This window comes from Bubalus bubalis, chromosome 9 (assembly GCF_019923935.1).
Source record: "Bubalus bubalis isolate 160015118507 breed Murrah chromosome 9, NDDB_SH_1, whole genome shotgun sequence".
NCBI lineage: Eukaryota > Metazoa > Chordata > Mammalia > Artiodactyla > Bovidae > Bubalus > Bubalus bubalis.
The window spans coordinates 52,318,086-52,344,666 of NC_059165.1; the positions used below are offsets into that span (position 1 = coordinate 52,318,086).

At 38.7% G+C, this 26,581-nt stretch overlaps 1 protein-coding gene and 1 non-coding gene across 6 annotated transcripts in view; one reads left to right on the top strand and one right to left on the bottom strand.

Moving 5' to 3' along the window:
* The window catches only part of JAKMIP2 (janus kinase and microtubule interacting protein 2), a 192,773-nt gene that overhangs the window by 127,603 nt on the left and 38,589 nt on the right, over positions 1-26,581 (top strand). For all 5 annotated transcript variants that reach the window (XM_006069403.4, XM_006069400.4, XM_044947511.2 and 2 more), the window contains exons 3-11: positions 8,982-9,479; positions 12,919-13,128; positions 14,951-15,049; positions 16,812-16,958; positions 17,866-18,006; positions 20,093-20,149; positions 21,418-21,537; positions 22,774-22,902; positions 26,255-26,338. In XM_006069403.4, coding sequence (XP_006069465.1) covers positions 8,982-9,479; positions 12,919-13,128; positions 14,951-15,049; positions 16,812-16,958; positions 17,866-18,006; positions 20,093-20,149; positions 21,418-21,537; positions 22,774-22,902; positions 26,255-26,338 — 1,485 coding nt within the window. The remainder of the gene's footprint in view (positions 1-8,981; positions 9,480-12,918; positions 13,129-14,950; positions 15,050-16,811; positions 16,959-17,865; positions 18,007-20,092; positions 20,150-21,417; positions 21,538-22,773; positions 22,903-26,254; positions 26,339-26,581) is intronic.
* On the bottom strand, positions 89-160 carry TRNAA-AGC. Its single transcript has one exon. It is a non-coding gene; the product is annotated as a tRNA-Ala (tRNA).

Sequence of the window (26,581 nt, forward strand, 5' to 3'; positions counted from 1 at the left end):
GGATCTTCCCAAGCCAGGGATTGAACCCAGGTCTCCTGCTTTGCGGGCAGATTCTTTACCAACTGAGCCATAAGGGAAGCCCTGAAGATGGAGATACTGGGGATTGAACCCAGGACCTCATGCATGCTAAGCAGGTGCTCTGCCACTGAGCTATACCCCCAGCTGCTGTGATGAGAACTGTTAAGATATACTCTTTTTGCAATCTTCAAATATTGTTAAGAGGACTGTTAACTATAATCATCATGCTATACATTACATCCTCAGAACTTACCGTGTAACTGGAAGTTTGTACCTTTTAACCACCTTAACCATCTTCTAACCATTCTGCCTCTGGTAACCACCAATCCATTCCCTATGTCTATGAGCTCTACTTTTTTTTTTTTTTAATTCCACATGTAAGTGTGATCATACAGTGTTTGTCTTTATCTGGCTTATTTCACTTGGCATAATGTTGCAAATGACAGAATCTCCTTCCTTTCTATGGCTGAATATTTCATTGTGTGTGTATGGGAGGTGGTATATAGCATTCTCTGCATCCATTTATTCATCAGTGGGCATTAGGTTGTTGACATGTTTTGCAGAGCCAGTGCTACACTTAAAACATGTGAATGTCTAGAAAAGACTGAAAACCATAGGCAGAGGAAGACAGTGTCAGAACTTTTCTTTATCCTATTATGCAAATTTCAAATGGAGAAATGAAGTGTGTGTGTGTGTGTGTGTTGGGGAAGGGGGGGATATGGCCCTCTCCTTCTCCCATAGATGCCTGCATTTCCACTGCAGGGAAATGAAACTAAAATATTAGACACGGTCAACTTCTGGTGAGTAGAAATTATCTGAAAGATTTGTAAAGCACTGATGGAAAAAACATGGAGATATGTAGGTCATTTTGACTGGACTCCAATCATAGGGGCCAAAAGGATGTAACTATGGGGCCCGTGGTGGAGAGAAAAGAACACAGGTGGGGTCTCTGTGCTGGATAACCTTTCTGGGCCTGCATTTTTGCATCTATAAAATGAGCAGATTATGGATAACATAAAAGAGCTAAGGTCCTTTCAAAATAGTCGAGATTAGTCAGGAAAGAAATCTGCTCTAGCTCTTCAGGACCCTTCCCTGATCACCAAGTTACATGACACTGTCCCTTCATTCCATGTACTCTATCTCACACATCGCCCTGTGGTGCTTTAATCACAGGACTCTGTACTTATGAAGAAAGTGAAAGTCTGAAACTTACGTCTGAAATTACGTTATTTGTTTGTTTGCTTGTTTCTTGCCTGCTGTCCCTGCTCTAATGAAATCTATGCGTCCATGTCTGCTTCAGGGACCCCTAAGTAAGGGATCCCCAGTGTTCACAGTGCTGCCCGACATGTAGGAGACATGTCCTACTTGTTGAGTGAATTATCATGATTGTTTTTAAAACATTCCCCAAAACCCCATGGCATAAGTACAATATAGTATTGATTGAGGCGGGCCACCCCAGGCTTGGGTAGAGGAAATACTTCCACCAGATCTGTCTTTCTTGGACCAGCACTGAGCCATTAAGCCATGGTATTTTCCTGTGTGTCTCCTCTGTGGACACTGATCTGCTGCTTGGGGTGTGTAAGCACACCAGGGATTGCTGTGAAATGTGAAATCCACCCACCCACTTCCCCAGGGTTTCATTCTCTCCCGCAGAGGCAGCCTGCAGCTACAGTGAAGCCCACAGTCACAGAGGGGATGAAGCAGGAGCAGAGGACAGGCCTCTAAGGGTCAAGTCTGCAGGGTGGCAGGCCCAGGATGCTTGCTTTGGGCAGAGTCAGCTCCAGAAAGGAGTTTCTACCCTTAGAACAGCCCTTTAGACTGCAAAGCAGTCCTCACTGAGAGCCTGGGACAAGGGCAGCATCTGATTACTATTCTGATTTCACTGAGAAAGAACACAAGTTCTATGTAATTCATTTGCTCCCAGTGACACAGCTAGAGGAGGAGCCAAAATGGGAATTCCCATCTTCTCTAAGGCTGTGATCAAGGTGATGCTTTCTTACTCCACTGCACTCTGTTGCCTCCAGGGTGCTCTCAAAAAACCAACCAACCTTCTCTCTCCTCAGGCTAGTACTCTAGAGTTTGCAGATTCAGGGCCCACACTGGGCATCCAGTAGTACTTCTTGCTTTCTGCAAATTTAGTTTTGTTTTCAGGAAACCTAAGTAACTAAAAGCAACAAATGAAAAGAGAGAAGCTTTTATTACTTCCCCAGGTTGTATAAAATCTCCCTTATGCTGTGTTGTGCTTAGTTGCTCGGTTGTATCCAACTCTTTGGGATCCCATGGATTGCAGCCCGCCAGGCTCCTCTGTCCTTCAGGATTCTCCAGGCAAGCATACTGGAATAGGTTGCCATGCACTCCTACAGGGGATCTTCCCAACCCAGGGATCGAACCCAGGTCTTCCCACATTGCATGCGGATCCTACCAACTGAGCCACCATGGAAGCCCAAGGATACTGGTGTGGGTAGCCTATCCCTTCTCCAGGGGATCTTCCCAACCCAGGAATCAAACTGGAAACTCCTGCATTGCAGGAGGATTCTTTACCAGCTGAGCTACCAGAGAAGCCCTTATGAGCCACATTCCTATGGCGGCAGCCTTTCCCTCTTCCCATCTCCTTTTTGAGAATTACTTAGTGCCCATGAAAACCCCTGCCAGCCCTGTGCATTTTAGATCTCTGGCTACATCTGATGCAGATAATCCAAGCTGAACCTTTTGCTGGCTTGTCTTGTCTTGATAACCTCTCAACTCTCCTTACCTTTAATAGTCAAGTCCAATAACCTCTCAACTCTCCTTACCTTTAATAGTCAAGTCCAATGTTTAATCCTAGATTTCTAAGATCACATTAAAGCTCAAACATCACCCTCTTAGCAGAATTTACAGTGGCATTTTTCAAAGGCAAAACTAGAATTAGGACAAAAGAAGAAAATATAATGGGAAGCCTAGGAATCTAGTCATGAATTTTCTTCCTTCTATCATAGCGGAAGCAGGATTAAATTCTCCTACTGATTTTTTTTTTTTTTTAAACCTCTGGGGTAAAAGGGATATAGGAAGTCTTTTATTCAAATCTCTGCTCAGTGCTCACCCTCTGGCCCTGTCCCACCCTACCCCCTATAACTTCTTTGTATACATTAAGCAGTGTCTTCCAAGTTAAGATGAGATGTCACCAAGAAACTCAGGACATCTTGAGGAAACCCAATTTTATCTTTGAACATCTCTATTAGGAAAATAGTTACTAAGGTCTTATAATGTAATAATAGTAGCACTCATCTTACCACCATAATATGGGTATTTAGGTTTATGTTGTTCCTGGTATTAGTATACATTGCATGATAAAATATTAATGTGCAATAATGCTCATCAAATTAATATTTAATATCTACCATGTATTCAGTTCAGTTCAGTCACTCAGTCATGTCCAACTCTTTGTGACTCCATGAATCGCAGCATGTCTGGCCTCCATGTCCATCACCAACTCCTGGAGTTCACTGAGACTCACGTCCATCGAGTCAGTGATGCCATCCAGCCATCTCATCCTCCGTCGTACCCTTCTCCTCCTGCCCCCAATCCCTCCCAGCATCAGAGTCTTTTCCAATGAGTCAGCTCTTCGCATGAGGTGGCCAAAGTACTGGAGTTTCAGCTTTAGCATCATTCCTTCCAAAGACATCCCAGGGCTGATCTCCTTCAGAATGGACTTGTTGGATCTCCTTGCAGTCCAAGGGACTCTCAAGAGTCTTATCCAACACCACAGTTCAAAAGCATCAATTCTTCGGCTCTCAGCTTTCTTCACAGTCCAACTCTCACATCCATACATGACCACTGGAAAAACCATAGCCTTGACTAGATGGACCTTTGTTGGAAAAGTAATTTCTCTGCTTTTGAATATGCTATCTAGGTTGGTCATAACTTTTCTTCCAAGGAGTAAGCATATTAATAATTATTAATTGCCCATGTGTTCTAGCCTATCCAAAGGACTTTGCTGGATTATGGAAGTCAGTCCTTTCAACAATCATATGAGAAAGATATTGCCAATCCTAGTTTACACATGAGTAAACTAAGGCTGAGTCTGGGGCCCCAGCTTGCCAAAGCTTTCAGAGCAAACTAGGAGATCTGAGATCTGCCCTGACCTGGCTCCTGGCCCACCTGGGCCCTGATCAGCCTTCTTTATGTTGTGCTTCTGTAGAGTCTGTTCCCCACTTTTCTCATCAGAAATTCAGATGTAATAAATACCACTTACATCATAGAGTTGCCTAGGAAGTTAAGTGTATGATAGGTGTAAAGCCTTTTAAAAAGTGCCTAATTAATACATAGTAAGTTAAGCCCCCGATAAATGCCTACTATTTTTTGTGATGGAGCTGAAATTTTTGTCCATATAACATTTCCACAAGTAAAAATTGATTATCCCTTCAATCAACTAATTAATTTTTACCTTTCAAAGTATTATCTTCACATTTTTTCATATTACTCAGGGGTAGTTCTTCATTTTTTAGTATACTTATTTTCATAATTTACATTAAGATTTTTTTTACATTAAGATATTAAAATCTATTTCTTAGTGGTACAATCTAAGCTATAAATAATTTTCAGAAAATGTTTTTACTACAAAATTTTTATTGGCTCTTTTTTCCTCCCAGATGTCAGTCACATTCTTTATATCTCCTTCATAGTGAAACTCTTTTCAAGTTAAAAAAAAAAAACACCATACCTAGAAATACTGCCAAAAATTACAGTTTCCATGACAACCAAATAAATAGACATTAAAAAGTGCCAAAAGTAATTCAATATCTTTTCTTTTTTTCGAATTCTGTGCTTTTCTTTAAGTGATGGACGAAAATGCCAGTGTGTGTTCCTATTTGTTTTGTCTTCGTGCTGGAGTATATTTTCCATACACCTGTATTTTCACTTTTTTTTTTCCTTTTCATTCATCTCTTCTCCAGTCTACACAGAAAAGATTAGTGTTTATAACTTGAGAGAAATTACAGAATCACAAACTTGTACAATGTAATACACCTGCATAGAACTTCACATAAATAATTTCAGATCATGAGTATTTCCTCTTATATCCAATATAATATTACCTTACATTTTACAGTACTTTACAATTTAAGCTACTTTTCCATTCATTATCTAATTTAATCCTAAAAATATCTCTTTTACAGGTATTTTTTAAAGTGTAATCAAAGATCCTCAGGATAAAGCAACTTTCTTAAAGACAGTCAATGGTGAAATCAAAATACAAACCCAGAATTCATTACCCTTTATCCATTTTTACTACAGCTTTTCATTGTTTTAGGAAGAGCTGCTAAAATTCCCCTAGTAACTCATTACCTATCTGCTCTTATGGTCATGATACTGTTCCAAATGCCTAAGGAACGTAAATACATCCTGCTGAAATTGAAGATGATCAATTTCATCTTCAATTGAAGATGATCAATTTCATCTTCAATTGAAGGTGATAATTTCCTATCACTTGAGTTAATTTCCCCAAGGTAAATTAGATGGAAGGTAAATTATCAGAGATTCTAACTCAGTGAAAAATAAGGCCCCTATTTTCAAAAATTGCATTATATAAAAGAAGAATCAGCAAACATTTTCTGTGAAGTACAGAATAGTAAATGTTTTAGGTTTTGTGGGCCAGAGAGGTTCTGTGAAACTACTCAGCTTCATTGTAGCATGAAAGCAGCCATAGGCAACATGGAAATGGATGGGCCTGGCTGTGTGCCAATAAAACTTTATTCACAAAGGGGGAGGGGGCGGGAAAGATTTGGCTCATGGGGTACTGTTTGCTCACTCATAGTCTAGAAAGTCCTTCTTCAGTTCATTGTAAAAAAAAATGGAAGTAAGATTTAGGCTGCCGTTACTGAAGCATTGGGAGAAATATCAAACAGAACACAGGCAGACATTATATGTTGGGGGTATTTTTCTTTTATTGTTTTATACAGGGAAGGGATGGATGAGGGCTACTCTGGGTAACAGTGCAAGCCCATGTTCTCTAAAATGTGTGACAGGATATATTATTCCTGCCTCTGGTTACAAGGCCAGCCAGGGAAACATACCGGCTTACATTCTTTAATTTCACACATGCTCTTTGTCTTCTGTGTTGTGCTGACAACCACTGGGTAGACAAAGATGAACAAGGCTCACTGGCAGCCTTCTAGGAGTTTCCAGTCGAGGTGGGGTAGGCGAGGAGATGGTGAGGACAGACAAGTGTGCAAAAAAAAAAAAAAAAAACAGCATAAAGAAAAATGTGGAAGAGACCGGCAAGGAGGTGTTAGCAAACTGCACTGAGAAAACAAATGCAGGAGTGATGAGCTTGGTCCTGGGTGATCAGAGTGATATCACCAGAGAGGGTAGCATCTAGCTGGGTCAGGAGGAGTGAGAGGATCCCAAAAGGAGCCGAGTGAAGGGCAGATCAGGAAGAAGAAACTTAGGCAGGCACAGAGGTGTAGAGATTCAGGGTGCGTGCAGAAAATAGAATACTGCCCTATGCCTGAGATGGCGAATGAGGAGTTCAAATGGGGGCTGAAAGTCCAACCAAGTCATCTGAGAGCTGAAAGGGGCAGCTGAAGTGTTGGGATTCTATTCCCCAACAGGAAGAAGCCCTGGCACATAGATCATAACAGGATTTTGCTAAGAGAATATCAGCAGCAGTGTGACGAAAGCTCTATTCATTAAATGAACCTCCAAGAACTCTGAAGTAATGCTATCCAAAAGAAATATAATGCAAGCCACAAATCCAAGCCACATATGTGATTTTAAAACTTCTTGTAACTACAATTTTAAAAAGTAAAAATAAGCCAAATTAATTGTAATAGTATACTTTATTTTACCTAATTTATCCAAAATACTATATATAGTTTTGGACTTTCCTGGCAGTCCATTGTTTAAGACTCCACACTTCCAATGCAGGGAGCATGGGTTTGATCCCTGCTTGAGGAAGACCCCACATGCCACAAGGCCAACAAACTTCAAAATATTATAGTTTCAACCAATATAAAAATTATTAATGATATATTATTGTTTACCTCATACTAAGTCTTAGAAATGGGATGCATATTTTATACCTGGGGCCAGGCTCAGTTTAGACTTTGCAGTATCACAAGTGCTCGCTGTGGCTAGTGGCCACCATGTGGGATAGCGCTGCTCTAGAACGTATGCGCTAACAGACACTTGGGAGGGGACCTGGGCTGGGCTGGAGGCAAGACCCAAGAACAGTCATTTGGGGGTGCCTGGCTGTTTATTTTGCCAACTCTCCTTGTGTCCTGAGTCCTTTTAGAATAACCTACATGGGAATAATTGTTGTACCTTTAAAATCAAATGTTCATAGAATGCCACGTGGACTTAGAAAATCGTGTTCTAGCTAAAGGTAGGTAAACCATTAAGGTAAGTAAAATCTCAGACACTTTATGTCATAATTACAATTGTTTCGATAAGGAATTTGGATCTTATAATTTTTCAGCCAGAAAGGCTCAGCAATTATTTTACAAAATGTTCTAATTTTACAAATGGCAAAGACTCAGTGTCACTCACCTAGATATTACTCCTGGGGCTGCCCGATTTTTCCCTTTTTCTAGGTTACTGCCTGTGTGTGTATGTGTGCAAAAGACTGAGACAGAGGAACAAAGACAGGCAGCAGCGATGACAGTAGGAGGAGGACAGTACAGGAGCCTAGTGAGGCTTTTTTAAGCTACAGATGCCAGGCCACACACTTATCTACCAAATCAGGGACGAACTCACAGCCAAGTTAAGGCAGTGCTATTGCATATCTATAAAGACCTGTATTACCATTGGAAATAGTACAAAACACAGGAGAATTTTTTTTTCCTTGGTAGTAACACAATTAGAAGCAATACTTTATTAAATTCCTCAGAGTGTTGACATAGATGGGGGAGAAAGGGAGATAAGTGTGCAGGTAGTGAAGAATTCAGACAGACACCCATGTAGCCGAAATAACAGCCACTGACCTCCTGTAGCAGAGAGGTCCTTGTACTGCAGGGGTTTTTGCTGGTGTGTGTGTATCTGTAAAAATTTGGGGGGGGGGAGGGGGGCGGGGTGGAACCAAGTTGCTATTGTAAGGAAGGTGAAGTTGAGGACATATCAACCATCTTCATTCCTCACTTCCCCCTTAGAAGCAGTTATCTTCTCTTCAAAAAAAGAAGAAGAAGAAAAAGAAAAGGAAATGTTTTATGCTATCACTTTAGGCACCAGTTTTTCAGTCTGATCAAAATATTGAACTATGGACTGTCCTGGGTGTCCTGGGACACGCACAGTTATCAGTTTAGACCTCACTAGGGATGTGTAGTCTAGAATGATCTCCAGATGATCTATTTTGAACTCCTCACCAAGATGAAAAACATTAGAGCACAATTTCCTAATTTTAATGTGTATGTAATTACCTGGGGATGGGTTAAACTGCAGGTTCTCATTCATAGGTCTGGGATGGATCCCCTGCATTTCTGATAAGCCTCTGGGTGATGCCTGTGCTGCTTGCCTGAAGACCACACAAAATAGTAAAGCCCCAGAACATCAAACATTTGTCTGAACAAAGTATTGGAAGCATCCTTGGGTATTTCCTCCTTTCACATAATGTGAAAGTTAAAGTGGCACAGCCTTGTCCGACTCTGTGGCCCCCTGGACTGTACAGTCCATGGAATTCTCCAGGCCAGAATACTGGAGTGGGTAGCCTTTCCCTTCTCCAGGGGATCTTCCCGACCCAAGAATCAAACCGGGGTCTCCTGCAGCGCAGGCAGATTCTTTACCAACTGAGCTATCACGGAAGCCCTCACATGCTGTCCTCCCTGCATAAAAAGGCCTGTGGTTTTCTGCGGGCACCCTCTCTCCTTCCGCTGCGGGCTAGAATTTGAAAAGAGATGAGGCATTAGGAGATCCCAGGGATCTGAGCTGCCAGTCATGCCTAGGAGCACATCTTTCTGATGAGGCTCACCTCTCTTCCTCCTTTCGCCTCTCAGGTATCTAAACTCGAACGAGAGAAGACTCAAGAAGCCAAGAGGATCCGCGAACTGGAGCAACGCAAGCACACGGTGCTGGTGACGGAACTCAAAGCCAAGCTCCACGAGGAGAAGATGAAGGAGCTGCAGGCCGTGCGGGAGAATCTCATCAAGCAGCACGAGCAGGAAATGGCCCGGACAGTGAAGGTGCGGGATGGCGAGATCCAGAGGCTCAAATCAGCGCTGTGCGCGCTCCGGGACGGCAGCAGCGACAAAGTAAGGACAGCGCTCACCATCGAGGCCCGTGAGGAGGCCCGGAAACTGTTCGATGCCGAGCGCCTTAAGCTCTTACAGGAGATTGCGGACCTGAAAACGGCCAAGAAGCAGGTGGACGAGGCGCTGAGCAACATGATCCAAGCGGATAAAATCAAGGCTGGGGACCTCAGGAGTGAGCATCAGTCCCACCAGGAAGCCATCTCCAAGATCAAGTGGGAGTCGGAGCGGGATATTCGGAGGCTGGTTAGTAACCCATGGCAGAACCGTTCTCTTTCCAGGCTTCAGACAGCCGTGGGGCTTGCTTTTTCAGGCGTTTTTTTCGTGAGTGGATTGCAAACACTGCCCTCCTGTCTAGTGCTGTTCAAAATATAAGATAAGTCGATAGATAAATAGGTGCTCCCAGGCCAAAATTGGCATTGTAAAAGGTAAAAGATTTTGAAGCCATCTTTCTCATAAAGATTGAATATTTCTAGCCTCACATGTATGGAGAGTTATCTATTTAATGGCTCCTGTTTCCTTGGGTGTATATAAAAATTTTCTGAATGATATACTCTTCCAACATCGGCATGTTTTGTAGGCTTTCCATTTATAAAATGTTTTTACAGGGGCGGGGGGATTTTCTTTGGCTTTCAAGGTGTCTGAAAGTGGCAGCCACTGGGAACATACTGAGGGATTCACGTGTTTTCTCCCCAGGAACCATGTCTGAAAGCAAGAAGCAGAGCTATAAAACCCCTGGTCATTTTACAAATAGATCTTCTTCCCCAGAGTAAATGGAGGCAATTCAAAATAAGGACCATTATAATTCTTAAATTGGTTGCCATTCCTACCTAGCTTACTTGCTACTACCAATTTCTAAGACTTACTTCAACCCCTACTGAGTTGAAGCTTTTTTTTTTTAATATGTATGACCAAAAGCCACATCAGTCTTTTCACTATGCTTAAAAATAAATAGAATTACTGTGTGAAAGCTATAATGTTGCAGATTGACCTTGTCTTAGAAGAAGTGTTTATTTGCATCTGTATTCAGAATGTTTAGCATCAGTTATAGCTGGGTTATATATTATCAAATTATCACCTGTTCAAGTGTACTTTGTGCTTCTTTAAAAATATTTTCTTAGAAAAGAACTTAAAAAACACTTTCCTTCTTGTATCTGTTGATTCTAACCATTTATATTCTGAGAATTCTAATTATGTCCCTTGGACGATATCTCTAGAATTTCAATTTTATGTAAAAAGTGGTTATCAGAGGACATATTAGACAAAATTAAATATGTAATTTTCTTTGTACTGCAATACAGTGTGACTGTAAATGTTGCCTTTGCCAAACTTTGCAATTTTTTTATCCGCAATTCATGCTATTGTATTGGTTGACAATAAAGACCAAACGCAGTGCAGAAATATTGGTCCCTGCCCTGCCTTTGGTTTTTAAAACACCAATGGCTGTTGAAGAAAGAATCAGGATGTGAACTCTGGAGTCGGCAGGTAGGTAAATGAAAAGGAAGCTTTACATTAAATATTTTTGTTTGTCAGTGGTTTCAATGTAAGTCTACAAATATATCCACCCATCCATGGTTATAATTTTTTTCATGACTTCTTTTCACTGGCACATTGCAGATACAGACATGATATCTCTCTGAGTAACAGTGTAAAATCTAGTTTCTCTGATTATTAGTTCAAAAATTCAGTGCAAACAGGAAAACGGGAAACTTTTTCAGTAATACAGATGTACTTGTCTTCATTTTTTCCTTCTAATCTTGTTCTTACCCCAACACCCAGTTCCATTTGTGGAACAGAAAGGAAGAGAAATGGGAGTGATCCTGTGTAGAGAATTTCCCCGGGGAAGTCTGATATGTACCATCTCCCTACTTAAGAACTAGGAATTTAGAAGATTTTCAGTATTCTGAAACCAGAGTCCATGCTTATAACCAATATGCAATTGAGACTCCTTGACACTAGTTACTTGATAGTCTACAGAAAACCACTTTGAGAAAATGCTGGAAGGATAATCTTGGCATAAGTATAGCACAGTGCCTAATAGCACGGGCTCGAGGGTCCTAAGTCTGTATTTTAAATCAGGCTTCATCATTTATTAGCCATATGACCATGATCAAGCTCTTTACCCTTTGGGTCCTCAGTCATCACCTGAGAAGCAGTGATAACAGAACTACATAATAGGATTGTTTTAAAATGAGATAAGATATGTAAGACCCTGAATGCATTGAATGTATTAAAAGATCAATAAATTTCAGTTATGATGATGAGAATGATTATATGGGTGTGATGAGGTGATTTCCCAGCAGGTTTATTTATGTAGGGTACATCAAAACCAACTAGGAACATGCAGATCTAGAGCTCTGGTAAACTGTAAATAAACCATTGATAACAGATCTAATAAACGAACATGCTACTTAGATAAGAATAACACTAGACTCATCTCCTACAAGGAGATAAAAATAGACAATGCTTTTACTCCCAAATTAACAGGACAATGTTTGATTACTTGCCAAGTTATCAGATGATATCCCAGGACCATGACCTCCCCAAAACGATCTAAAATTTAATCGTGTGACTTGGAGGCAGTAGCTCACAAATAGTTACATGTGGGGAAATGTGATTGTATAACACAAATTCTGTCCCAAATATGTTCAAAAATGCATTTTGGTCTTAGGAACACAGCAAAGAAATATTTATACAAAGTGATTTGTTATGTGTAAGGAGACATTCTTATAAAGAGGAGAACAGCATAATATTATTTATATTAAATGTGTCTTCTTGCCTACTCTATTTCCATTTTTAATATTCTCATAGAATATAATGAAATGAGAAGAAAGGCTTTACCCAAAGGCTATGCTTTCTTCAAAGATTGTTTATAGACAATAATTTCACTAGCCCTCACCCAGGGATGGCAAAAAGTTTTTAGTCTGGTGGAAATCTGATCAACCAGTACCAAATACTTTTGGCCTTTAGTTGAGAAGTATATCTGAGACCATGCTCAGACTTAACAATAAATATATCCCACAGATACAGGTGGGAAAACAGTGGCTAATATTGCCAGGTATTTTCCATTCCTGTTCTTGTCCCAACCATGATTTTCTGATGGTAGTAATAAAATGGTTGCTAAGAACTAGCTGCTCTGGAAAATGGATAGGAATGAAAGGAGCTATATAATATGAACCATGGAAGGACAAATTCACCACCTGAATGCAAACATACTGGCCTTAGAAAATGATGAGGCTACTAGAAATACTGAAGCTTCTTCAGTTACAAATGAGCTGTTCATTGTTGTTACTGCTTTTTAAAAGGAGTTCAAAGATCGTTCCCCCAAACAGGAAGTAACATCACACATTGTCCTGGGAGACATTGTAGTAGAATATTTAGTATCTGTCTTTAATTAACATTAATAACCTGTCTTTGAGTTAACTTTTGCTTTCTATAACCAACCAACCCAGAATATTTCAAACAATATACTGAATCACAGCATCTACACAGGATATACTAGAGAGAAAAAAATTACCCTCCTTGACACCAGTTTTGCCTTATTCCTGAATTAAATATACTTGTCGTATTCATGATTCTTTTTTCCTGTTTCAATGAGCAGAAAGAAGTTAAACTCATACCATTGTGAAGATGCATTTCTTTGCAGCATTGTTAAGTAAAATGTCCTGGGTGTCATTTAATTCAGATGGATGAGATCAAAGCCAAGGACAGGATCATCTTTTCTCTGGAAAAGGAACTGGAGACCCAAACAGGCTATGTACAGAAGCTCCAGCTCCAGAAGGAGGCTTTGGATGAACAGCTCTTTCTGGTCAAGGAGGCTGAATGTAACATGAGCAGTCCGAAACGAGAAATCCCAGGAAGGGCAGGAGACGGCTCGGAACACTGCAGCAGTCCAGTAAGTCTATTCAAGTTGAAGTTAAAGACTCAGGAGTCATCTTTTATTTAGTACCTAAGTTTTACTTTTCACTTAAGCTCTTTTCCTGTTTACTACGGAGAAATCAATTCTATCTCCTGCTATAAAACCAGGGAGTATCTTGGGAGCAGGGTTTTCTATACTCATAGACAACAAAGTGATCTGAACTGCTATTAGCTGATCACAAGAGAATTACAGATCTTTTAAAATTCTTCATAGAATTTTTCTAGCCAAATGATACCTGTCCAAACATCAGCATATTTTAAGAATCATCAATTAGATGAAAATACTTTGCCTCTTGCCAAGACTGGGAATTTTCCCTTGTATAAACAATTGAGTTGGAAACTGGTGAAAATGGTTATCATGTACAGGGGTCAAAATGTATAACTGTGTAAAAGACTAAACCATTTGTAACCATCATCTGAAAACTTCAAGTCTGGTTGAGTTTGACACTTATTTTCCTGTATTTTCATCATTTTACATGAGAAATATCATATAGATAGAAATCAGCTTGTATATAGTTTACTTTCATATCTTTTATCTCTCAAAGTATTTATCTGCTAAAAAGATAGCAATGTATTATTTAGGAACAAAGATAGATATTTCAAAGTATTGCTAATACTTAGAACTCAGTAATGAATACTTTATGGATATATATATATATCCTAGTAGGTGGGAGAAAGAATACTGAACTAGATTTTAGCAGATGTAAGTTTTAGTTCTATCACTGACACCAACCTTCAGTGTAGCAAAATTGTCAAGAGAATATGTTCTGAAGGCATACCCTTTAGTTTAAATTCTGGATCTGCCATTTGTTGTGTGATTTTAGCAGATCCTTTGACAGCTCAGAGTTCCCTCATCTGTAAAACAGAGGCAATAGTGGTACTCCACAGAGCTAGTCTGAGGTTAGGAGAAAAGATATGCAAAATATTAAGCATAGTGTCTGGTGCATAGCATCTAATATATGCTAGTTATTGAGCTACTGATAGAGACCTTGAACAACTTAGACCTCCCTAAATCTTCTCAGTTCTGCAAAATCTTCCAGGATACTATGAATCTAGAGATATAATGTGTGTGGAACTGCTTTGTCAACAGTAGAGCACTATCAACATGTAAGATGATAATGGACATGTAAGTGTGTAATGGTCCTGTGGACTCTAGAGCACAGAATTAATCTATGATTGCTATGTGTGAAGTGATTCCATGTCTATCACACCAGTGTGGAAGCCAACTGATCTGGGCAAAATCTACCAGCAATGTCTGTCCATTAATCTACTGTGTCTCATATATGGAGGTAATGCACTAGCCTTCTGAATCTGACCTTTTTCTCCAAAGGTATGCAGGAATTTGCAGATCCCATCCCTACCTCCTATTCTATACTCTCTTTGGCTAAATGTAGTAACAGGACACCTATCTAACCTGTGGGAAGCACTGTGCAGCCATGACATAAGGGATGCTCCTTGAACCTCATGTAATCACAGCATGACCCTGATCTCACAGCTCACAGGTCTCATAAACTGATCCAGCTTTCTACCACTTTCTTTGTCAGGAGTCAGGGTCCCAGGGAGTATCTGCCACATAAAATTCATTTGCAGTTTCAACCAGGCGTGATCTTAAACCCAAGCAGTTAATTTGAGGGTTTGGAATAAGGTAAATATTTACTCTCTTCTGAGTAAGAGAACATTTTACTCTCAACTCATAAGCCAGATGAAAGGAACTAAGCTTATTACTTTTAAGAGCAGTATTCTGAAACTTTGTGAAAAGTTTTATTGAAGATAATTCCCATTTTTATTTTCTCGTGTAGGATTTGCGAAGAAATCAAAAGAGAATAGCTGAGTTGAACGCCACGATAAGAAAATTAGAAGACAGGAATACCTTGCTTGGAGATGAACGAAATGAATTGGTGAGTTCTAAGCAGCTTTTTTACAAATTTTATTATTTTTTAGGCATTTTGTTATAGTAGTATGTCCACGTTCATTCGCTCAGTCGTGTCCAACTCTTTGTGACCCCATAGCCTATAGCCCACCAGGTTGCTCTGTCCATAGAATTTTCCAGGCAAGAAGTCTGGAGTGGGTAGTCATTTCCTACTCCAGGGGATCTCCCTGACCCAGGGATCAAATCTTGTCTCCTGCACTGGCAGGTGGATTCTTTACCACTGAGTCACCTGGAAAGCCCCTATAGTAGTATATATGATGTTGGAGAAGGCAATGGCACCCCACTCCAGTACTGTTGCCTGGAAAATCCCATGGACAGAGGAGCCTGGTGGGCTGCAGTCCATGGGGTCACCAAGAGTCGGACACGACTGAGCGACTTCCCTTTCACTTTTCACTTTCATGCATTGGAGAAAGACATGGCAAGCCACTCCAGTATTCTTGCCTGGAGAATCCCAGGGACGGGGGAGCCTGGTGGGCTGCCATCTATGGGGTCGCACAGGGTCGGACACGACTGAAGTGACTTAGCAGCAGCAGCAGTACAGAATAGTAAAGAAGAGTGCACAAATAATAAAGGTACAATTCAATAAATATGTCCAATGTGTAGTACTCATATAACTACTAGCCAGATGAATAAGTGGAAGACATATCTCCAAACTTCCCCTTCTTGAGACCTCTCTCAATCACCATCCTTCTAAAGTTAACCATGGTACAAATTCTCTTACTATAGATGTCTATCGCCATTTTAAAAATGTGTTGTAGGGAATTCCCTGGAGTTCCAATGCTTAGGACTCAGTGCTTTTACGGCCAGGGGCCAAATTCGATCTCTGATCAGGAAACTAAGATACCGCAAGCTGTGCAGTTGTGTCCAATAACCACCAAAAAAATGTGTTGTAAATGGAATCATACAATAATTATCCTTTTGTGTCTGGCTTTTTGCTCGGTGTTACATTGATGAGAGTCATTCATTGTGTTCCATATAGAATTCATTCATGTTCACAACTCCATCCTATTTGATTATATGATTATTATATATTTATTATAAAAGTATATGGTATATATATATTATTATAAAAATATATGGCACAATATGTATATACAATTATATATGATGAGTACGTGTATATATTTATTCATCTATTGTTAATGGACATATCTGTTGTTCCATGATAGTTTAAGGTTGTTAATGGTTCTATTACATCATGTCCTGGTGAGAAAATATGTTCATGTCTGGGGGGACTATACCAAGGAGCAGAATTACTGGATCATAGAGTATGCATGCAGTCAGTTTCAGCACTTATTACCAAACAGTTTTCCACAGTTGTTATGACAATTAAACTCCATCAAATAATATATGAGTTGCATTTTCTCCTTGTCTTTATAAACATGTAAAGATAATATTATAGATCATTTTAGTCATTTGGTGGGTGTGAGGTATATTCTTATTATAGAGTTTTCATATTTATTTTCCTTCTTACTAATGAGTCAGAGTAACTTTCCAAATATCTAGTGGCCTTTTTGATCTCCTGTGTACTTTGCCCTTTGTCTTTTGCCCATTTTCTTTTGTGCTACTTTCATTTGCTTATTAGTAGTAGGAATTTTTTACATAATTTTTAGATATTTATGTTTAAAATAGCCTGTCATATAGTTTACACTTTTTTTGGTGGCTGTTGCTATAATGCAGTTATTTTCAGACTCTAAACAGAAGGGACACATCGTCTTATGTCTTCCCAGTTAAAGCGTGTGCGGGAAACCGAAAAACAATGTAAACCTCTTCTGGAAAGGAACAAGTGCCTCGCCAAGAGAAATGATGAACTGATGGTGTCTTTGCAGCGCATGGAAGAGAAACTAAAAGCCGTTACCAAGGAAAATTCAGAAATGGTGTGTATCACACACTCTGCAAAAGTGCAGCTTCCTTGTTTTTATTATGCCACTAACCTGACTTCTTGGTCTTTCCCAGTTTATTTTTAAAATATTATACAGTGCTATTTGTGAAGGTTTAGATTTTTCCCTTATGTAAGCAAGGAAGAACTCATAAGGAAGAAATCAAGAGAAAGCTGCTGGCTCTGAATTTTATGGAGTTTCTAAATTTTGCAGAACGATAGGAGTACTTCCAGGAATCTGCACACTCTCCAAAAGCTCCAAAATAGAGAAGCAGAGTTCCAACCTGTCTCCTCAGCCATGAAAGCCTGCTTCCAGGACGAACAACAAGGCCCTACTACAGCACAGGGGCCTGTATTCAATATCCTGTGATATTACAATTATCCTATGATAAACCAGAATGGAAAAGAATATAAAAAAAGAATACATATGTATACATATGTATAACTGAGTGACTTTGCTCTACAGAAGAAATTAACACATCGTAAATCAAATATAATTCACTAAAATTTTTTAAAAAGAGGCCCCCTTCCAAGTGTTTTACTAATGTGTTCTTTATAGAACAGTATAGTAAGTACCCACATCTTCTAAGATCTTGCATAATAACTGGAAATAGATGCCATCATTTGCCTTATATAGAGAGGTGATGTGCTAATGTACTCTTTCACAGACTTCTAGTCCAGCTGTAGAGATCTTCAGACATTCCCAATGATTTCCACCTATTATAGCAGACAAAATATACGTGAAGATGTTAGTTGGTGTGTGTGTCTATGTATTGAAGCTAGGCAGTTTTCACGTTTATCTGGAACCTCATAAAATTTCTACAGACATTTTATATTAACCACTGAAGTTTGGGATTTTTAGTCTCCACCTATACTTTCTTTTTTTTTTTTTTTTTTCAACTCAGAGAGAAAAAATCACATCCCATCCACCCTTGAAGAAATTAAAATCTCTAAATGACCTTGATCAAGCTAATGAAGAACAAGAGACAGAGTTTCTAAAACTTCAGGTCATTGAGCAACAGAACATTATTGATGAGCTCACAAGGGTAGGTCTTGGTTAATCTGTAAACTCTAAGCTGTTCTCAAGGACAAGTAGGCAAGAAATCAACATACACTAGAAAAACTTAATAATTTTGAATTAGCCCCAAAGGTCCAAGTTCATGTGATCAATATGTAAATAGGTTCAAGAGACTATTCCAAAACTCCTTTATATCCTTTAACTGTTTTCTATCTTTTCAGTTATAATCCTTTGTTAACTAATTTGGTAACTCAAATAATAGCTACAGAGCACATTAAAAGAATATCCAAATGTATTATATATGAGTAGGTTGATGGCGTGATGTATCTTATAATTACCTTCTAGTATCAAGATTCTGAGGCTCGGAGATTAAATATTTTGCCTACAATAACGGGACTATAGGCCTCTTATTTCCCAACACCTGATTCAGTGTCTGGTAGTTTAATAAATATTTGTCAAATGAACAGCAATGTCAGAATGACATGACAGCTGAAATTCCAGTCCAGATGTTCTGAGGACTTCAGTACCTGCTGAAGTAGGTCAAAGCAGTTGTTACTCCCATCTGCATCTGGCTGAGACCTATGTTATGTGAAAGTCACTCAATCATGTCCAGCTCTTTGAGACCCCGTGGACTATATAGTCCATGGAATTCTCCAGGCTAGAATAGTGAAGTGGGTAGCCTTTCCCTTCTCCAGGGGGGTCTTCCCAACCTAGGGATTGAACCCAGGTCTGCTGCATTGCAGGCAGATTCTTTACCAGCTGAGCCACAAGGGAAGTCCGTGTTACCAACAGCTTTGGACTAAGACCTGTATCTGCATTTGGGTTTTCCCCTTTGCCTCTCTGTCTTTATTTTGCAAGTGACATCTGTGATCACTCTAACTTCACAACCAAGTCAAGGCTTACAGAGGTGAACTAGTGATGGAGAACTTCAGACAGTATTCTCCAGAATAGGGTGAACAACATGATTTACTGCTATTGAGGACAAAAAGGATTATAAATTCTGCTTATAATTATTTATGGTTCACCCTTTAAATATTTTCTATATTGAGTGTATGTTATAATGCATATGCCACATTAAGGAGAATCATCTAAGTATAAATTTTTAAAGTTTTGAATATATTGAGATTGGATGATCAAATTATTTTTGTATATAAAGGTGGGGAAAAATTAATACCACTGGCTTAATCTAGGTTATTTGTTAAACATGCCCTTCAAATCTCTATGCCCCTCACTTCAGTTCCACATCCTTAATAACTAACTCATAAATCTCACAGATTCACTAGTCTAAGAATTTGCTTGACTTTGAGTATCCTCAGTTTAAGCTAAGTTTCTTACAGAATTTTGAGATGTTGAGGCATTTCTACCAGACTTTCAGACAGATATAAGTGTTACTTATTTCTTCCACTTTTGAATTTGTACAATAACCATATGGAATACTTAGAAGGTGAACACCAAATTCCCAGAGTATCTCCTTTTGCAAAAAGAATGAATTAATAAATCAGTCATTATATCTGGGCTTCCCTGATAGCTCAGTTGGTAAAGAATCCACCTGTAATGCAGGAGACCCCATTCGATTCCTGGTTCAGAAAGATATGCTGGAGAAGGAATAGGCTAACCACTCCAGTATTCTTGGGTTTCCCTTGTGGCTCAGCTGGTAAAGAATCCACCCGCAATGCGAGAGAACTGGGTTCGATCCCTGGGTTGGGAAGATCCTTTAGAGGAAGGCAAGGCTACCCACTCTAGTATTCTAGCCTGGAGGGATCTGAGGAAACTGAAGAATCCTACTTTAGGAGAACAATGAATAGCTATTTTGTACTTCATTTCAAGTATAAAACAAAGGATGCCAATTAGGAGCACAGTGTACTTCCTGACTGTGAGGCTCTCAGATCCACACAGATTATCATGAAAAGTTGTAAAATATTCTTCCTTTGAAAATACTTAAGTATCAAATCCAAAGTTGCCAAATTTTACAAAACATAATCTTATTTTAAATAGAAATATGTCATGCCTCAGGGAAAAAAACAACTCTGTCTTTCAAAACAAACAAACAAAAAAAACCTATAGGGAAATATGTACCAACTCAAGATCTGAAAAGCCTTTCATCTGTTTTCCAGGACCGGGAAAAGCTCATTCGTAGACGAAAGCATAGAAGAAGTTCCAAGCCAATTAAGGTAATGAGGAAACTAGGTTATCAGGCTTTGGCCATACACAAGCACAGCCAGAGGAGTGAAGCTTGCCAAGGCATCTTCCTGCAAAGACATGATAAATCAGATGTTCCTGAACTGCAGCAGAGCATGGGGTTTATTTGCCAGAAGAAAATCTTTCCTCTTGACAGTTCTTAGAAGTCCAAAAATGATTGTGTTGTTGAAAAAAATAATTGTGTTGTGGATTTTAAGCTGAAAGTGTTTGCCTTAATACAGGTTTTCTGAGTGAAAAACCCACTAGATTTGATGTAGAAAGGGTTATCTGTTATCTGACAAGGTGGAGAGTCACGCTTCAAGAACATGCAAGACATATGATTTGGTGTCTCCCATGAATAATATTAGCATCTGATACCCATCCTATAATTGATTAAATTATATTTTCATTATTCACTTGGGAAATATTATTGACAATGCCAATTCTAATATCTGTATAGCCTCTTAAAATCTACAAAATTTTGCTATTTGTCAATTTGTTTGATTTTTTTTTAACAATTGCCTCATTTGATAACGCACATTGAGGTACAAAAAAATGGGGGCTTGAATCTACTACCAGTGAAATGTACAAATGTTTCCTACTTTCTAGAAAGATAGAATGACAAGATGTATCCAAAGCCCAAATACATGTTTATTTTTTTAATCATAAAGTCTTCTAAGAAAATTAATTATAGACTTTGCAAAATATTAGTAGTAGTAAATATTAATCACATTATTTATACTTAAAAAAATAAAAAATAGTAATTAAGTAAAAATTATAAAGCCACTTAAAATGATGCCATTGAATAATGAAGATATGGGAAAATGTTTATAATATTTAAAAACACAAAAAACAGTTGCCTCATTTGATTTGAATGTGGAATTAGATGATAGGATTTGATAATCCCCTTCTCATAGATACCTGAACTTTCAGAATTTCTTGGTTATAGCTTAAATACCCAACAGAAGAAATCACATAAAATCAGCATGATACAAAATGTAACATAAGAGAGGATCCCAGGTTTTTATGAAGAGAGGCAAATATTAATGAATCTTCCTCCAAAGTATCAAAGTGAAATAACATAGAAGAAACATCTATTGGAATTATGGTGTTCATGCTTAATATGTTTATTTTATCAAAGAAGCATTGAAGGAGCTGTGTGTTCTCTGTTCATTGCATGTCTGCGGTTGACAGCGTGTTGGTAATGTGCTGACTTTCCCCACTTAGTTCCTCTGGTAAATGTGTACTGTCCCTCCATTAGAGGCCTGTTTTGGACCCATTTATTGGCTATGATGAGGACTCCATGGATTCAGAAACATCATCCATGGCCTCATTTAGAACAGACCGAACACCAGCTACTCCTGATGATGACTTGGATGAGGTAGGCTTTTTTACTTTTCTCATCTTTTCTGATATTGTCACATTTTCCTTGAAGGGAGGGAAAAAGCATTTCACTTTTTATCTCCTTTATGAAAAGCACATACTCTCATAACAGTGACCAGTTTTGAGATCTTGCCTGGCTTTGTTACCTCTTGGAAAAGGGCTTCACCTATGTTATGTAGCGCTTGTAGAAACTTCTCTGAAGTTCAGCTCTGTAGTTTGAAGATTTTTTTCAAGATATATATACTCTCCCAAATTCTTCATCCAGAGAAAGTGTGAACCAAATGACAAGCTTAGAAGAACAAGCTTTTTTTTTTTCTTATTTGTTTTTATTTATTTTTTACTTAAACTTTTTATTTTATATTGGGATATAGCTCATTAATAATGTTGTAATAGTTTTAGGTGGACAGCAAAGGGACTCAGCCATATATATATATATATATATATATATATATATATATATGTACCTGTTCTCACCCAGACTCCTCTTCCATCCAGGCAAAGTTCTGTGTTATATGGTAGGTCCTTGTTGGTTATCCATTTAAAATAGAGCAGTGTGTACATGAACATCCCAAACTCCCTAATTATTCCTTTCCCTCTCCCTTCCCTCCAACAACCATAAGAAGAACAAACTTTTAAATTTAAGTCTAAGACAGTGTTTAGCAAAGTGTGCTTGCTAGGCCACCTTCATCAGAACTATCTAGGGTGTTCAGTTACTGTGGAAGTTCCTGGACCACACAACTCCTGACTCAGGATCTTGAGGGTAGAATCCCCAAACCTCTCTGATGATTGTGTTACATTCTCAAGTTTGAGACCTAAAGCTGTAAAACTATGTTTTTGTGAATTACCTGGGGAAGAAGTTGTTAGATATGAATATATTGCAAGGAACTGAGACTAAAATTCTGATTATCATCTCCTCAAATTTGCATCCAAAATCTGGGTATAAGTTTTTTATCATTTGAGTCCAAAATTTTCTGTAATCCAATCCCAAATGGGCAATAATCAGAAATATATAAATAAGTAAATGCTTCTTTTATTCATAAATACTTAAATATTTCTGCAATTTGCATCTTAAAAGTGTTATAGTGTTTGTGCCTGTAACATCCTTTAAAATTAAGAATAAAATTACATAGAATCCAAAATCATGCAAACTTTTATTTCTCTTTAAACAATTTACATGGACACAGGACGTGAACATAACATAATTATTTTTTGGCTTTTTTTTTATAACCTCAAGAGTTTGGCAGCTGAAGAATCTGAGCTGAGATTCCGACAATTAACAAAAGAATACCAGGCTCTCCAAAGAGCATATGCCCTCCTGCAGGAGCAGGCTGGAGGCATCATTGATGCTGAAAGAGAAGCCAAGGTTAGTGTACATCTGCGAAAGTGCCCTGAATGGGCTTGCAAGAGCCACAGCATAGAAGTACCACAGACATAAAAGTGTCAGCAGGATAGCTTTCCTTGTACCCTTCTCTGCAACGCAGCTTTTGAACTGCTTTATCTTTTATGTCAACAAACGTTAGACTAGAGACATTAGAGCCAGCTTAGATCAATGCTTTTGTTCCTTTAAAGACAGTTGAGTGCCTAGTTTTCATTTATGCTATTTGAAACCTTATACTTTCAAAGTTAGACAGTGTTGAATTTTTATAATCTTTCTTTTCTTTTTAGTTTCTTGTTTGGAAAAAAAAAAAACAAACCTCATCTTTCAAAAGCAGTGGTTAGCCAGTTCCTTTTCTTAGTTCATAAGTGCCCAGCATCACACTGACAGCTTACTGAGAGTTATCACTGATATCTCACTTAACCCCTGTGCCAGCCTCTAAGTATACCTCTAAGGTACGTATTTTATAAAAGGGAATTTGAGGCTCAGAGAGGTTAACTGAATTGCTCAAGATCACACAGCTAATAAATGGAAAACTGTTGATTCCGAGTCATATTTTACTAGGTCAGTTATTTTTTTCCATTATCTTGCAACTGCCTCACATAAATCTATTTTTTTTTAAAAAACCACACACAGTACTAATACTTGACATTTACTGAGTCCTTGCTGTATTTCAAGCATTGTTCTGAGTATTTTATATACACTGTCTTATATAATCCTAAAACAACTCTATAAGTTAGATGCTATTATTAACTTCTGTCTAGAGGGGAGGAAATAGTAGCTTAGTAGAAGTTAAATGTAGCTTGGTTATGTTAAAGCCAGGATATGTAGCTTATAGGAAAGCTAGGATATGAACCTTAGAGAAGGCAATGGCACCCCACTCCAGTACTCTTGCTTGGAAAATCCCATGGATGGAGGAGCCTGGTAGGCTGCAGTTCATGGGGTCGCTAAGAGTCGGACACGACTGAGTGACTTCACTTTCGCTTTTCTCTTTCATGCATTGGAGAAGGAAATGGCAACCCACTCCAGTGTTCTTGCCTGGAGAATCCCGGGGACAGTAGCCTGGTGGGCTTCTGTCTGTGGGCTTCTGTCTATGGGATCGCACAGAGTCGGACACGACTGAAGCAACTTAGTAGCAGCAGCAGCAGCAGCAGGATACAAACCTAGTCCTCCTGAGTTCGGTCATCACCACCATGCCACAACTGCCTCATATGTTAGTTTACATGGGTCAAAAATGAATGTAACCATCCAGTGATTTTATCTTACTTCCTTATTAGAAGGTCTACAGTGTACTGAGAAGTGTTGTAGGAACTATGTTAAGTTGGTTAGTGGGAAAGGATAGATATTATAACTATATATGTTTAAATGGTAGCATTCATACATACATACATGCACATACACATACCTAAAAGAGCAAACTTTTTTTTTTAACCCATGGTGAACTGAAATAAACAGATCAGCAGTCATTAGGAAAGGGTGTGTGTGTGCTTTCATGTCTATGCCCTAATACTGTAAGAGTTGTGGATTCTTTTATCAGTATTTACTACCCATTCTTATGAGCATAGGACTGGTCAATGAAAATAATAGCACATGCCTTGTTTTTTGGAGAGGTGATGATGTAGAAACCAGTTCTCTCTTTAGTCTCACTCTCCCATCAAAATACAGGTTTAGAAATGTTTATGGCCATTAGAGTAAGAAAACTTACTATTCTGAGCAAAATAGTCTAAAACAAATTAACATATGGGAAAAACAGTAATAAATTCAAAGAAAATAGAAATACAAAAATAGTTAATATAGATGAAAAAGTTATCAGTGAAAACAGAAGACAGTTGTTTCAATACAAGAAATAAATAGGTTAAAGTTAACATAATTATTAGTTAAAATAATTCATTCAAAGTTAAAATAATTCTTAGCAAGCTAAGTTTCAAATTTTTAACCTGATAAAGGTAAATATAATATTTAACAGTTCAAAGAAATATTCTCCTCACAGTGAACAATAAGAAAATAATCCTTACCATTACCGATTTTGTTCAACTTTGTACCAAAGAACCTATCCAGATCATAAGACAATAACCAAAAAAAATATGTGTATGGCCAGAAATAAAAACAGATAATAGGATCATATAGAGAGAGAATAGAAGAGAACCTAAAAAATAACTATACTAAATGAAATAAGGTCATTCCATACAAATCAGTATCCCAAACTGCTGATGTGCATGCGTATGCACACACAAATCACACACACACATCACACACATCACACACACACAAAGCACATGATAGATACATACATAAATAAATACTTACACAGATTTGGATTTAGACTTATATATAAGGCACAAAATTGGCTTTGAAAGGTTTTGGAGAGGCAAACGGGAGAAGACTTTCCAGAAGGGCACTTGTTCAAAGAAAGCAGCACTGTTTATAATAGCCAGGACATGGAAGCAACCTAGATGTCCATCAGCAGATGAATGGATAAGAAAGCTGTGGTACATATACACAATGGAGTATTATTCAGCCATTAAAAAGAATACATTTGAATCAGTTCTAATGAGGTGGATGAAACTGGAGCCTATTATACAGAGTGAAGTAAGCCAGAAAGAAAAACACCAATACAGTATACTAACACATATATATGGAATTTAGAAAGATGGTAACAATAACCCTGTGTACGAGACAGCAAAAGAGACACTGATGTATAGAACAGTCTTATGGACTCTGTGGGAGAGGGAGAGGGTGGGAAGATTTGGGAGAATGGCATTGAAACTTGTAAAATATCATGTATGAAATGAGTTGCCAGTCCAGGTTCGATGCACGATACTGGATGCTTGGGGCTGGTGCACTGGGACGACCCAGAGGGATGGAATGGGGAGGGAGGAGGGAGGAGGGTTCAGGATGGGGAACACATGTATACCTGTGGCGGATTCATTTTGATATTTGGCAAAACTAATACAGTTATGTAAAGTTTAAAAATAAAATAAAATTAAAAAAAAAAAAAGAAAGAAATGGAGAGGTTCAAGGCATATTTAGGAAACAAGGAGATCACTAGGCGGTAAGGAGTGGACCCTGCACTGATGAATGGTGGGGAAAGATTGGAAATAGAAGACCAGTTCTCAAATCCCAAACTAAAGTTTGAATTTTAACCTGATGTAAAGGGAGCCACTGAAAGTTATATGCAGAGAATTTAGAATGTAAAAAGAGATTTTAAAGTTTCTTCAATGGTAGAAAATTATTTTTTCTTCTCTATCACTTGTTGAGTTCTAATCAGGGAACATGACGGGAAGAAAAAATGTAGAACTACCATTTTACTTATTGAGTTCTGGAATTTTGATTTTGCTAGGCTCAAGAACAACTCCAGGCCGAGGTGCTACGGTATAAAGCCAAAATAGAAGATCTGGAAGCGACTCTGGCTCAGAAAGGGCAGGTAGGCATTTGGTTGCTCGCACTTCTGCAGATGCAGATGATTCAGTCTGACCTTCCACTAGATCACCCTGTGCCCGTTCAGGACACGGTTTGGCTCTCCACAGTGATCTTCTCAAACTGTGTCCGAATGTTGAGCTCTCTGTTTCTGTCCCTGGTGTTTTGCTGGCCAGAGCGTGAACCCAGCTACGAGAGCGAATGAGGCTGGGCAAGAGAGAGAATGCCCAAGGAAGAGGAGCACTGCACA